We start from the raw sequence: 13,663 nt of genomic DNA on the forward strand, positions 1-13,663 counted from the left end.
GGTAGTCTTGGCTTCCTTAACCCTGTCACCCCACAGATTCTGCAATGTTGTTCGTCCAAGCGGCTGTGTCAGCTTTCTTCTCCACCCCACTGAACCCCTTTCTGGGAAGTGCAATATTCATCACTTCATATGTCAGACCTGTCAAATTCTGGGAAAGAGACTACAAGTGCGTGAAGTTAAGCCATTAAGAAGCCATCTCAGCTCTGTTTAATAGAGAAAGCTGTGACTGAATGTGGTCTTTTTGTTTTGCTGTATTTCTAGGTGCTATGATTTTTTTTTAGAGAGAACTTGTTCATGGCTTTTAATACTTTCATACAAGTATATTATTTTTCTGAAACATCATAGCAGCTGTTTCAACACTGACAGTGCTTACACTTCATTCCTGTCATATAGCTTTTATTTACACTACACTGAATAATTTAAGCTCCAAAATGACAGAAATTTTAAGGGAAAATTGAGTCTGAAAAGTGACTGTATACAAAGGGCATTTGAGGGTTCCTTATTTGTACTAGTAACTCCACTTCACATTTGCTCATTTTACAGGTAAAACTTTTTTTTCCTAACTCCCAAAGCCAAAAACTCATCCTCGTATCTTAGTCGTTGTCAGTTCTTGGCTTATGCACCACCACCAATAAAAGATTCTTCAGGTAAGATAGTACCTTCAATTAAACCTTCCCTTAGACTGAAACAGTGGGGTTATGCAGGTATCATTGTGGTAAGAATCTTTTATTGTTGATGTTACCTGAGCCAGAAAAAACCCAGGAATGGCAGGGTGAGCTTGTAGTACTAGCATTTAAGGGGAAAATCATTTCACATGTAAAATGAGCAAGTTTCATGTCGAGTCACTGGCAATAAATATCAATGAAACCTAGGTGTCATTTATAGTCACTTGTCAGAGTTGAATACTTTCAAGACCTTGCTTTTAAAACCTGGTGTACAAATTTGGGTTTCTCCTTCAGCCAACATAATGGCAGTTTTTGGGTGAGGAGAACTAAAATGGAGCAGCACTTGTGCTTCTTAACTACTAGTGCCACGCTGAAAAGTCAACTTTGAGCGCAGCCAAGTGTTAGCTTTGCTACTTCTATTGACTTCAATGCAAGTAACATAGCTAAAACTTCATGCAGAACTTAGAAACTATCTACCTTAATTGGCCTTTTGTGGGCAAAGGTGAGAGCTTCGGTGTATTAGATTCTAACACTACTACGGCTAAAAGGCATTGTTATGTACGGGCAGGATTCTAAGTTGAATGTAAAGAAGAATTGCAGGCAAAGCTTTCAAAGCTATTCTAAAAAAATCTTTTCTTCGGTACAGCATCATTTACAACTCCTTTCTCTATATTCTCCTGTCGTACGAAAAACTCTTAAATATGTTTTTGTTTTAATTTTGTTGTCTTCAGCACAAAGCGTGTGGACCATTCAAACACAAGACTCGCTTCCCAGCTTGATAGAAATCCAGGTAATACTCCTGCTTTTTGGTTGAAATGGTACAGAGTGGAGGTGTGAGTCTGTCATGTACAGATATTACTAACATGAAAGGGACACACATCAACTTCCATTCTGTGTCTGGGAACTCCTTATGACAGAAATAAAAATTTGTTTGTATATCAAGGTGAGGTTCACCTCCTACACTGAATGTTATATGACTGTAGTACATGTAGCGCAGCTTATAATTGGGTTTCTTTTAAAGTATTTGACTTGTGTGCATTTATATACACAGCACCTGTGAAGAACACTTCCCGCCATTGGTGAGTGCGGGGAGGTTGGGGAAAGGATGCCCCCCGCACTCACCGATGGCAGGAAGTGTAGTGCCGCGGCTGGGAGCTGGCAGAGTGGAGCGGGCTGGGGCCGGGCTGCTCCGCTTCCGCTGCTGCCGGTGAGTGCAGCGGGGGATCCCTTTCGCCAAGCCCCCTCCTCCGAGCGACACGGCACGGGCCGGGGTGAGGGAAGTGGAGCGGGCTGCTCCCAGCCCCCTGCTAATCACCTGAGCCACTCTGTGCCTACGGGGCCCCCAAAAGTGCCCCCTCACAGCTCCTGCCTCCCAGACCCGGGGGGGGTAGGGGAGGCCTGCTTTACCGCATTGTATGCGAACCCGTGTTCTATCAGGTCAGGTTATATCAGGGTAGAGGTGTACCATATACTCTGCCTTGTTTTTCTTCTTTCTATGCCTACCTATTTCTCCCCTTCCTGTTGCAGTACCCGCACAGCTGTTTTGTTTTCTGTGGGGTTTCTGAGTGCTATGAACAAGGGCAGTTTGGGAATGGAGCACTGCTTAAAGGGTGTCTAGGTACCAGGGCGGTTGCATCCTAAAGTAGTGCTGCTGATAGCTGCTTGATTCCTTTGTGCCTACGTGCTTAAGCATAAAACACTGCATGGAGTGAGGCATATGGGAGTAGTGTGAGTGAAACGGAAGGAGTGGCTTGGAGATCACAAACAAAAAAACAAAACTGATTAACCTATCAATCCATTCAGAATGAATTTCAGTTAGTTGAATAGTTGCCTCCATAAAAAGAGATTGAGATCTTTGAAATAACATTACATTCATTCCTGTATTTTCTTGATGGCAAAGTACAAGTTTTAATTGATAGAAGCTTGGGTTTTTCCTGTAGGTTCAGATGATAACAACCTGAATTCAATCTTCTATGAGCATTTAACCCGTTCCCTTCAGCACAGCCTGTGTGGAGACCTGTTGCTGGGGCGGTGGGGGAACTACAGTACTGGGGACTGCTTCATCCTAGCTTCTGACTACCTCAATGCACTAGTACACCTTATAGAGATAGGAAATGGTCTGGTCACCTTCCAGCTGAGGGGGCTTGAATTCAGAGGTAAGAGTTCTGTGCTTTGATTACCCATTTGATTGACTTGCCAAATTGACTCTTTTTTGAAAAGTTTAACTTATTTACAGTTTGGTTCTCTAAACCAGTGGCTTTGAACTTGGGCTTCAGGGTCTCTGGTTTTCTCTCACTTACATAAGAGGGGACACAGAGTTCTATAACAGACCTAATATAGGTTTCTCATTACATTTTAATGTATTACAGGTACAATGATTGACACTTACCCTCTTTTCCTATACCTAAGTTGCATGTTTGAATATAGAGTGGTAAATTAAAACTAAGCCATTTTAATTTTTTTCATTAAATAGTTAAGCTAGAAACAGTAGTTTAATTTACCTGCTATTAACAGAAACATAACTTGTGATGTATTCTGGTGTCTCAAACTTTTTAAAATATCAATTATCTTCAAATTAGTCATCTAAATTCTTACTTTTCTTAACATCCCCTAAGGCACTTACTGTCAGCAACGAGAAGTAGAGGCCATCACTGAGGGGGTAGAGGAAGATGAAGGGTTTTGTTGCTGTGAACCTGGCCACATCCCACATATGCTTTCATTCAATACTACCTTTGGCCAACGCTGGCTGGCATGGGAAGTGCTTGTGACAAAGTATATTCTGGAAGGCTACAGCATCACAGACAACAGTGCCGCTTCTATGCTTCAAGTCTTTGATCTTCGGAAAATTCTCACCACTTATTATGTGAAGGTATGGCTCTGGACCTAGCAATCGCGGCTGTGGGGGAATTCAGCTGTCCATAATGTTATTTTGGGGAATTGGAAGCATGAACTGTTAACACTTTGTGTATATATAGTGTCTTTCAAGTGGAGGATTACACAATGCGATATAAGCTATGAATACACGAATCTCTCATTCACCAAAGGAGAACAGCTGGTTTGAGGGTATGTCTACACGTTGAGCTGGGGGTGTGATTTATAGCTAGGGTCCTACCAATTCACAGCCATGAAAAATGTGTCAGAGGGGAGACCAGCGTTTCTTAAACTGGGGGTCCTCACCCAAAAGGGAGTTGCTGGGGGGTTACAGGTTATTTTAGGAGGGTCCCGGTATTACCACAGTTACTTCTGCACTGCCTTCAGAACTGGGCAGCTGGAGAGTGGCAACTGTTGGCCGGGCACCCAGTTCTGAAGGCAACACCCTGCCAGCAGCAGCGCAGAAGTAAGGGTAGCAATACCATACTATGCCACCCTTACTTCTGCGCGGCTGCCTTCAGAGCTGGGCAGCCAGAGAGTGGCAGCTGCTGACTGAGGGCCCAGCTCTGCAGGCAGCTGCGCAGAAGTAAGGGTGGCAATACCATACCCTGCCATCCTTACTTCTGTGCTGCTGCTGCTGCTGCTGACGGCTCTGCCTTCAGAGCTGGGATCCTGGCCAGCAGCCGCCACTTTCCAGTTGCCCAGCTCTGAAGGCAGCGCTGCCGCCAGCAGCAGCACAGAAATAAGGGTAGCGGTACTGCAAGTCCCCCTACAATTATAGAATCATAGAAGATTAGGGTTGGAAGAGACCTCAGGAGGTCATCTAGTCCAACCCCCTGCTCAAAGCAGGACCAACTAAACTTTCAAAATAACGTTTTAACCTCCCCCCACCACCAACTCCTCTTTGGGTCAGGACCCCTACAATTACAACACTGTAACATTTCAGATTTTAATTGCTGAAATCATGAAATTTATGATTTTAAAAATCCTCTGACCATGAAATTAACCAAAATGGACCGTAAATTTGGTAGGGCCCTATTTATAGTGCAAGGAGCTAGTGTGAGTATGTCTCCTCGAGCTGAGAATCACGCATCCAGCTCCAAATGTAGACATGCCTTGTGGTAAATGTAACATCTATTTTCACATTTGGACAGCCATGTAACACAATCTAGGACAGAGAATGACTACTGTATCCAACTGAAACATCAGTGGAAGCTTAGGGTACAGAAGGTAATTTACCCAAATATGAATTTGGCCAGGACAGAGCCAAAGAAGGAAGAAAGTCCCGTCCCCCCACCACTACATAATATCCAAACCCCAAAACTCCTCCTTGCTGTTCGATTGATAGCTTTGAACAATCATTTTCTTTGTTTTAGATCTGGGTCAGTGCACCTTTTGTTAAGGTTATTTGCAGTAAGAATGCAGGAAAATGTTGTTAAAAATATTTCTGTAATTAGTTATTGCAAATCCAAAACTAAGATGGGCCTTTTTGAACCTGGGGGAATGTATGGAGCCTGCCATGCTCTCATTGCTTGCAAAGGATGCAAGTAAATACTGTTTTGTGTTAATGATAGGAAATTACACTTGTGATCTCTTCAATCCCAAAACTCTCTATTAAGTATGTACAGGCACCATCTTTGAAATTCAGCCACCTCTGGGATGGAGGAGTGGGGGCAGAAGGCCACTGTCATGCATTTCATACTTCTGAGGGGTAAATAAATCTGGCCTTGAAACACTTGTCAGACTTATGGTTCACATTTAGAAGGCTCTTTGCTGCCAGAAGAGCTTGAAGTTTGTTTTTTCTTAACTAAAAACATTAAATTCAGTCCTTTTTAAAAAACATACTAAACAAACAGGCCTGTCACAAATCCCGCACTAATTAAACCTGTGCACTTTCAAACAGTGTGGGGTGCTATTTCCATCCTCGTGTGTAACAGAGAAATACACAATTTAATACAACAAATTAGATTTAAATTATTTCCTGGATATGTAGTATAGGTCATAATATTTTCAACTTGTACCATTTCAGGGCATTATCTATTATGTCACAACCTCCCCCAAGCTGGAGGAATGGTTAGCTAATGAGACAATGCAGGAAGGATTACAGCCATGTGCAGACTGCAACTATGTTGATGTGGACCCTACATTTAATCCAAATATTGATGAGGATTATGACCACCATCTAGCAGGGGTCTCCAGAGAGAGTTTCTGTATGACTTACCTCAACTGGATAGAGTACTGCTGCTCCCGAAGAGAAAAGGTAAGCATGACTGAGTGACCAGAACTATTAAACTTTTCTAGGAAAGTCTCTTACATATGTTCTTTGGTAGCATTGGATTTAACTGTCTATTGAAACTTATATTTCAAATTGATTTGTAGGAAAGTGTTACATTGGGTTTGGGTTGATGAGTTAATGCTTTGAGCTTGATCTCTTGAGACCAAAGTTCAAATTAGTCTTAGATTGCAAGTAGTGTATTATGTAGTTGGAAGTGCACTAGGGAAAGGAAGAGGCGACCAAATCACACAATATAATTTGGCTTGCTTGGGCCTCTGTTTAGGCAGAGAAGAATGATCTTAGAATAGCCATGGTTCCCTAATGTTCAAAACAACCCTAACTGCAAAATAATTTCCTCTATAGTACGTAAAATCAACTGCTCAAAGCATTGCTAGGTACCTCATGGTCAAATTTGAAGCTCTTCTCTGGACCACTTCATCCAGATGAGCACTTCATCTCCTAGCCTCTTTGTCATCTCTCCAAACCTCCCGCACCCTTTTAAGGAAGTTTATACAAAAGTGTGTCTAGAGAATTACACTGGCATCTGGCTGCTTATTTAAATTCTCAAATGTGTGGTTTGACCATGGATAGATGTGGTCTTTCAGGGAGTGGGTAAAAGCATCTCCTGATCCTTTTCGATTTAGTGATGTACCTGGGTCTTTAGAGTTGGGGAGCTCCACTGGAGGTAAGTGACTAAAAGGAGGCCTCTTCTAGGAAGTATAATATTTGAAACCTTTTTTAGATGTGGAGAATGGCCATCAAAGAAAACTGTCTGCCTGTATTACATGATCATCACTTGGCAATTATTTTGTGGGGGTGGTGGAAAGCAGATATAATAACTTGGATACACGACATTTTACTGCCAAGAGGATTATCTTTATAATGAAGTGTTACATCAGTAATGTTGCTTTACAAAGCATCACACAAATGGCTTTTTGCTCTGGGTGTTTTGATGAGTGGAAGCAGTCTACATACTTCTGAAGTAAACTCACAAATATATATTAACTTTTAAGTGAGAGATGTATGCCTGGTCCATTAATATGCCTGTTACATCTCTGTTCATCAAGACTAGTCTTTTTATGAATCAAACCTAGAATTCCAGAACAGAGTATGCATGCAGGATAGTATGTACATTCATTCAGCTTGCAACTAATTCAAATGGCAAATGTAGTGCTTTTCTGTACAAATCTCATTAGTAAGGCAGCCGTTTACAAAGCACTGTAAGAACCCCTAATTTGAATTCAGGTGCTTCTGAGTGCCAACCCACTTTTATTTAACATAAGTGCCACTGGAAGTTGATTTCTGGTAGCTTTCTGTATTTGCCTTTTTGTCACTCCTCCTATCAGCATACACTTTGCTATAGTATGAATCTCTCCCTATCTTCTCAACATGACTCTTTATTTTTTTTATGTATTTATTACTACCAGCCGCTGGATGCAGATAAAGACTCCTCCTTGGTGACTCTTTGTTACGGACTGTGTGTTCTGGGGCGGAGAGCTTTGGGGACTGCTTCCCATCATATGTCTAGGTAATACTACGCTCTTCTTTTCAAGGATTTTGGAGGAGGGGATCCTGCGAACATTAGGTTTGGGGTAATGGCTAACTCTTCATACAAAAGCAGTGTTCTTCATGGACCCCCAAAATGAACAGATACTCTAGGCCACCCTCCTTCATAAATATTGTGGATGATCCCGTGAAGATGTGCCAAGATTCAGCAAATGAAGGATGCGGAAGACTTGTAGCCGAACATCTCACTTCCTTAACTAATGGAAGTTGAGAGTGGTGAAGTGGAGGGCCTTCATGCCTTTCTTGTCCATGATACCTGCTGAAAAATGAGCAGGATTAATCAAGTTTTGAAATTGAACTTCATTCCTTGCTCAAAGCATGAAGCCTATATATAAAAGTTCATGGAGGACTATTAGCCAAGAGGATGAGGGATGCAATGCCATGCTCTGGGTGTCCCTAAGCCTTTGACTGCCAGGTGCTGAGACTGGATGACAGAGAATGGCTCACTCAATAATTGCCCTGTTCCGTTCATTCCCTCTGAAGCATCTGGCATTGGCCGCTGTCAGGAGACCACATACTGGGCCAGATGGACCATTGGACTGACCCAGTGTGGCCATTCTTATGTTCATATGTGTACAGAGGAATATCACAACTGTACCTGTCTCTATAGTTCAGTGTTACATTATGTAAATCAATATTTCTACTGATGTAAGGAAGGGATGCTGTATATGGAGGTTTTTAAATATGTTAATGTTTTGGGGTTACTTTCCATCCCAAACAGTAATTTGGAATCTTTCCTGTATGGGCTGCATGCCCTGTTTAAGGGCGACTTCCGTATCTCTTCAGTCCGAGATGAATGGATCTTTGCTGACATGGAATTGCTGAGGAAAGTGGTGGTTCCCGGAATACGCATGTCACTGAAACTACATCAGGTAATAAGGTTAACGGGGGATGTATGTTTTTTGGCTATGTCCATGCTGATTGATTAAATTGTGATATATGGAGCAGTTTTCCACACAGCTTGCCTGGCCAGCATAGCAAGCTTTAAATCCTGTTTAAGATAAGTGTGTTGGGTAGAGCTAGCTAAGTCTATAATATGTTTTTAAAGACAGTGTTTTAAATGTTTATAGGGCTAATCAAACTGAGGTGAAACCATGTTCAGTTAAGACAGTATAATCTCTGCCTCGTCAAACTCATTGGCTTGCCTGACTGGCCCTGTTCCCTTTTTAGGAATTCATTCATTCAATCATTCTTCCTTCCCCTCTCTGTGTTTTGAATAGCTCTAAGGACATGAAATCCTCGCTTGTTAAGTGCCCCATGTCGGGCACAGACATTCTACTGACAATATTACCTATTAGATTGGTATCCACACTGCCCTTCTGCCCTATGTCCATTCTCCTACCCACGGCTGTATCCTTTCTTACTTCGTTTTCTTCTCTCTCAAAGAGAAAATCTGGCGTGGAGATTACCTGGACATCTCCCAACCATCTCCCCCGAATTCCTAGTTTAAAGCTCTCTTGATCAATTGTGCCATCTGCCATCCTAGAAGTCTGTTTCCCTCCTTACTCAGGTGAAGTCCATCCTGAGAGAACAGTCCTCTGTCCATGAATGCTTTCCAGTGGCCATACATCCCAAAGCCCTCCTTATAGCACCACTGCCTGAGCATCTGTTGAGCATCATAATCTTGTGTCACTTTTGTTGCCCTTCTCTAGGAACAGGTAGAATCCCACTGAAGATCACCTGAGCCTTGATTTCCTTAAGCGTCTTCCCCAGCCTGGCATAGTCTCCCTTGATATGTTCCAGCAAGAATCTGGCCGTATCGTTTGTTCCCACATGAAGGATAATCAATGGATTCTTTCCCACTCCCGTTAGGATCCTCTTCAGCCTCAGGTCCACATCCCGTATCTTAGCACCTGGCAGACAGCACACCCTTCTGTTCTCTGGATCAGCTGTTGTTACAGGCCTGTCTATTCTTCTCAGTAATGAATTCCCAATCACGTAGACCTGCCTTTTCCTGTGATGGTGTGATTCTCCAGTCTATCCCCTGTTTCATCTGGCTGCAAGTCCTCTTGATTCCTATTGTCCCTTGCAATCCTCTGCAACCCATACCATATCCTCCTGGAGCTCATATTTGGTGGTGTTATCTCCATTGACTCTCGCCCTCTTCCTAAAGGACTATCTGCTCTTCTCTTCTTCCTTGCCCTCTCACCTTCAGTGGCCACCTGCTGTGCCCCTTCTTCATTTTCCGCAAAACTGTTCCTGAGCTCTGTTTCTCCTTCACTGCCTGTCTTTTCCTCTGCCTGGTTCTCTTAGTCACATGAGAATCCTCACCCAGCAGTATCCCCTCAGAGTTCTTCGGTCCTGTTTCCATCTGCAAGTCTGATCTTTTCCCTTCAGCCTCCTCATGTCTTTGCTGCATCATCCGCTCGAACCCCCTTCTAAACTCAACCAGAGTCTCCTCCTGCATCTCCAATCCTCAGATCTTCTCTTCCATCAGCCCTATCAGGCAGCACTTCATGCAGATGAAATTATTTTCAGGTACCCCCTCCAGGATCATATACATGCCACAGCTTCTACATCCAGTCATCTTCATTGTGTCTTCCACTACTTGGGTCACTACCACTGCTACCTCTGTGTCTGTCGTAGCCGTCTCACCTAAGTCCTGTTAGTCTGGGAAACACAAACCAAACCAAAACACCACAGCAAAACAAACCCCCAACGAGCACCAAAACACCACACATTCCCTTCACTAGCCTGTCTGATCCTTTACCTGGCTCTTAATCTTCCCCCCCAAACTCACCTTACAAATTCCCACTCAAACTCCCGTTTACAGTTCTGTTTGCTGGCTCCTGTGCCGCTGCAGCTGTCTTGCATGCTTGCATCACTGCAATGTCCAAAAGTCACCAAAAACTATCATGCAATGGCATAGCAATAATTGAGTTAGCTTGTTCCATTAGATCATGGAATTCTCTTAATTTAGCAGTGTATATAAAATGAGAAACGGTAGGTGTAAATGCAGAAAAGAACTTCAGTAGAGTAATATAAAGTAATATAAATGACAAAGCCCTGGCTGGGATGATTTAGTTGAGGATTGGTCCTGCTCTGGGTAGGGGGTTGGACTAGATGACCTTCAGAGGTCCCTTCCAACTCCATATTCTATGGTTCTGTGGTGAAAGTGGCAGGATTATAATTTACGAATCCTGAAATATTCTCAAGATATTACATAGGCCACTACAAAGTATGCACCTGAATATGGAGAAATGAGTGAATATACACAAATATGCATAAAAATATAAATGTTTTTAAACACAACCCTTTGAACTAATACATAGTACAGATAACTGGTGACTTTTCATTTGCATTGTGGTAGTGCTCTGAAGTATCTCCACTCAGGATTGGGGCCTCATTGTGCTAGGCACTAAAACAAGCAAACAAAAAAAAGAAAAACCTAAACATGGTCTTCGCCCTTTGGAATTTAAATCTGTACTTTTGTATCAGAAAGAGCCATAACTTAATACTGAATGAGGCCTGTAAATATGTGGCTAGCAATAGTATGATGTTTTGAATGCATGATGAAGTATACAGGATGTTTTATCTGAAACTCGATTTCTTTTTAGTGTGTGACTGCGGGTCGGTGTTGAACACACATTCATGTGTTTGTTTTTCTTACTGTAAATGAGACCAACCGTTGAAAAGAAGCCTCTCACTGAATATTCAGTATTTTACTTCTTTGGCTTTAAACTTCAAGGCTTCTGAGCTCTGGAGTAGTTTACTAGAACCAAAACCTCTCCGTAGGCAATGTGACTAGATACACAATAAAATCAGCATAAAAATTATAATAACTAACTGTTACCAGTACTAGATAAATCCTTCGCACCCCCAAACTTAAAGAAACATTTGATGTGATGGATATTGAACTCATCTAAACAATGGTGGGAATCTGTTTTTGATTATTGTAATTTTGTTCAATGCATTATTTATAGTTTCTGAGGTCTGAAATCTCTACTTTTTTTTACTCATTTAGCATCTATGACACTAAGCCATTCTCAAATAATGCTTTTATTCTTGAGTTCAGGATCACTTCACTTCCCCAGATGAATACGATGACCCTACTGTCCTCTATGAAGCCATTGTGTCCCATGAGCAAAACCTGGTTATAGCACATGAAGGGGACCCTGCCTGGAGGAGCGCTGTCCTTTCCAACTCTCCCTCCCTGCTTGCCCTCCGCCATGTGATGGATGATGGCACCAATGAATATAAAATCATCATGCTGAACAAGCGTTATCTCAGTTTCAGAGTAATCAAGGTGTGTGTTCATTGTATATGCACATTGAATGGACATATGATGTGCTGCTTCATGCTGTTTTAGAATTTAGGTTAATCATTACAGAAAACTACTACTTCAGCCCCACCCGTTACCTTTCTCAGTAAGCGGTCACTGCTTGGGCTGTCCTAGAGTACTTAATTGGTTATCAAGATAGTGCTTTCCATGAACATTAAATATTGACAGAAAAATAAGTGTAATGTCATCTCTAAAAATACCTAGTGACAATATCAGCAAAACACAATTTCAGCAGTCCTTTATGTTAGTTTCATTGGACCTAATTGTTTATCTTCTTATTGCCCTTTTCTCCAGTATGTGTATGAGGTCTGGAAAGTGTCTAATACCTTGTAAAGTCAGCATAATATTCCTATTGTATAAACATGGCCCCGTGAAAGCATATCCATATTGTGACTTGTACTATTGGTGGCAATTTTGAATTTATCTACATTTAGATGACAGTGATAAATGTAGCCTTACTCTGACTATAGCTTTACTTCCGCCCCTTCGGTATTTACACAGCTGCCCCCTCTTCTGAACAAAGCTTAAGCTTTCCTTCCAGGTCTCTCCATAACTTTGGATTTCAGATATATTTCCTGCTGCTCCCCTTTGTCCACTCAAATGTCATTCTTGATATGAAGCAGATAAAAGGTCCATTTATTTTCTATGTATCCCCCTCCCCCACCCCAAAGGTATGTGAGAGAATCCTAAATTAACATATGCCAAACTGCCACTCTCTTCAAAAACTAGAATCCAGCTCCTATTAGAGGGCCCACCTGTCATTCCGTATTTGTGCATGTTATTCTGTACTGTTTGCAGCTTATGCCTATATATTGAGTCCTTTGAAGCAGGGAGCGTGAATGCTTGATGGTTGGTTGTATAGTGCTGTGTACACTTTATATGCTCTATCCACAATAATGTAATTCTTCTTTGAGTGCTTGCTCATGTCCATTCCAATGTAGGTGTGTGCTTGCCATGAGCATCGCCACGAGAAAGATTTTTACCTCAGTGGTATCCGTCGGCTCTGCTGCTCCCTGGAGTCACTCTCTCATAGCTTTGGTATAAAGGACCCTGCTGACCACCCAATTGCTTCTTACAGCCTGCAACAGTTGCTGGAACTTTGGCTCATTCTTGCTGTTGCAAGTACTCCTTAGTGAACTTTTCTCTACTCTTATTGTATATAGTTGATTGTATTTACTAGTTAAGTTTCAGTTATTAAGTTAGTTAGTTAGGAACCCTGTTAGTGGGGTTAACCGGCCCACTCCCAGAACCAGGGCATGCCTCAGTCTCCAGGTTTCAAGCCTTGTGAATCTTGTCACAAGTCTATGCCTGTGAGTGACCCCCCAGACACTTGGGGCAGCTGGAATGGAGAAGCTCAGCTGTGTAGGGATTTTAAGCCTGCACCAAGAAAAATAGAGACGCTAGACTCCACTCTATCCTCATGGAGGCAGCACTCTGACCTCCATTGGAGCAAGGCCACTTGGACTCGGCACCGAGTACGTTGGCCTCAGTAAGAAGCACCCTGGTTTCACTTTGGGACACCCGGTGCCATTCTCCAGATCCAGCACTAAGGTGAGATGCTCCGACCATGCCTAAGGAACCTCAGCACCATCAGTCATCCCCGGTGCCAAACAAGGATGTGAATGCGAGAGAGCCCAGGCACCGTTCACTGTCACTGATGCCTAGGAAGAAGCAAAGGAAGACCAACAGAGGCTGATCACCTACACTGAGGTCAGTGGGACACAGAGACGCTGCTAAGGTGTGACCCACATCGGGCTGTCCTCGGGCTTGCTGCAGAAGGTCCAACAAACTTTGCAGGACCTGCCATTTGAAGGTACGTCAATCTTTTCAGAGTGGAAAGACTCCAAACTTCAGTTTTTAAGAGTCAAGGGCCACGTCCTTGGGCCTTCATACTGTGGCCCCAGTGAGGAAGCGCTATAGCCACAGCAAACGACTTGCTTCTTCCTCCCGCCTGCTTGGCAGGACTATAGCAATAGGAAGAGCAGGGGCTACAGCAGGAAACCT

The 13,663-nt window shown here is 42.8% G+C and overlaps 1 protein-coding gene across 8 annotated transcripts in view; it reads left to right on the plus strand.

The window, feature by feature from the left end:
• The window catches only part of PCNX1 (pecanex 1), a 129,437-nt gene that overhangs the window by 96,675 nt on the left and 19,099 nt on the right, over positions 1-13,663 (plus strand). For all 8 annotated transcript variants that reach the window (XM_075129655.1, XM_048852378.2, XM_075129656.1 and 5 more), the window contains 8 exons: positions 37-166; positions 1,397-1,455; positions 2,606-2,821; positions 3,281-3,534; positions 5,566-5,796; positions 7,239-7,339; positions 8,099-8,249; positions 11,393-11,623. In XM_075129655.1, coding sequence (XP_074985756.1) covers positions 37-166; positions 1,397-1,455; positions 2,606-2,821; positions 3,281-3,534; positions 5,566-5,796; positions 7,239-7,339; positions 8,099-8,249; positions 11,393-11,623 — 1,373 coding nt within the window. The remainder of the gene's footprint in view (positions 1-36; positions 167-1,396; positions 1,456-2,605; positions 2,822-3,280; positions 3,535-5,565; positions 5,797-7,238; positions 7,340-8,098; positions 8,250-11,392; positions 11,624-13,663) is intronic.

The sequence above is a fragment of the Caretta caretta genome, chromosome 6 (genome assembly GCF_965140235.1).
Source record: "Caretta caretta isolate rCarCar2 chromosome 6, rCarCar1.hap1, whole genome shotgun sequence".
Lineage (NCBI taxonomy): Eukaryota > Metazoa > Chordata > Testudines > Cheloniidae > Caretta > Caretta caretta.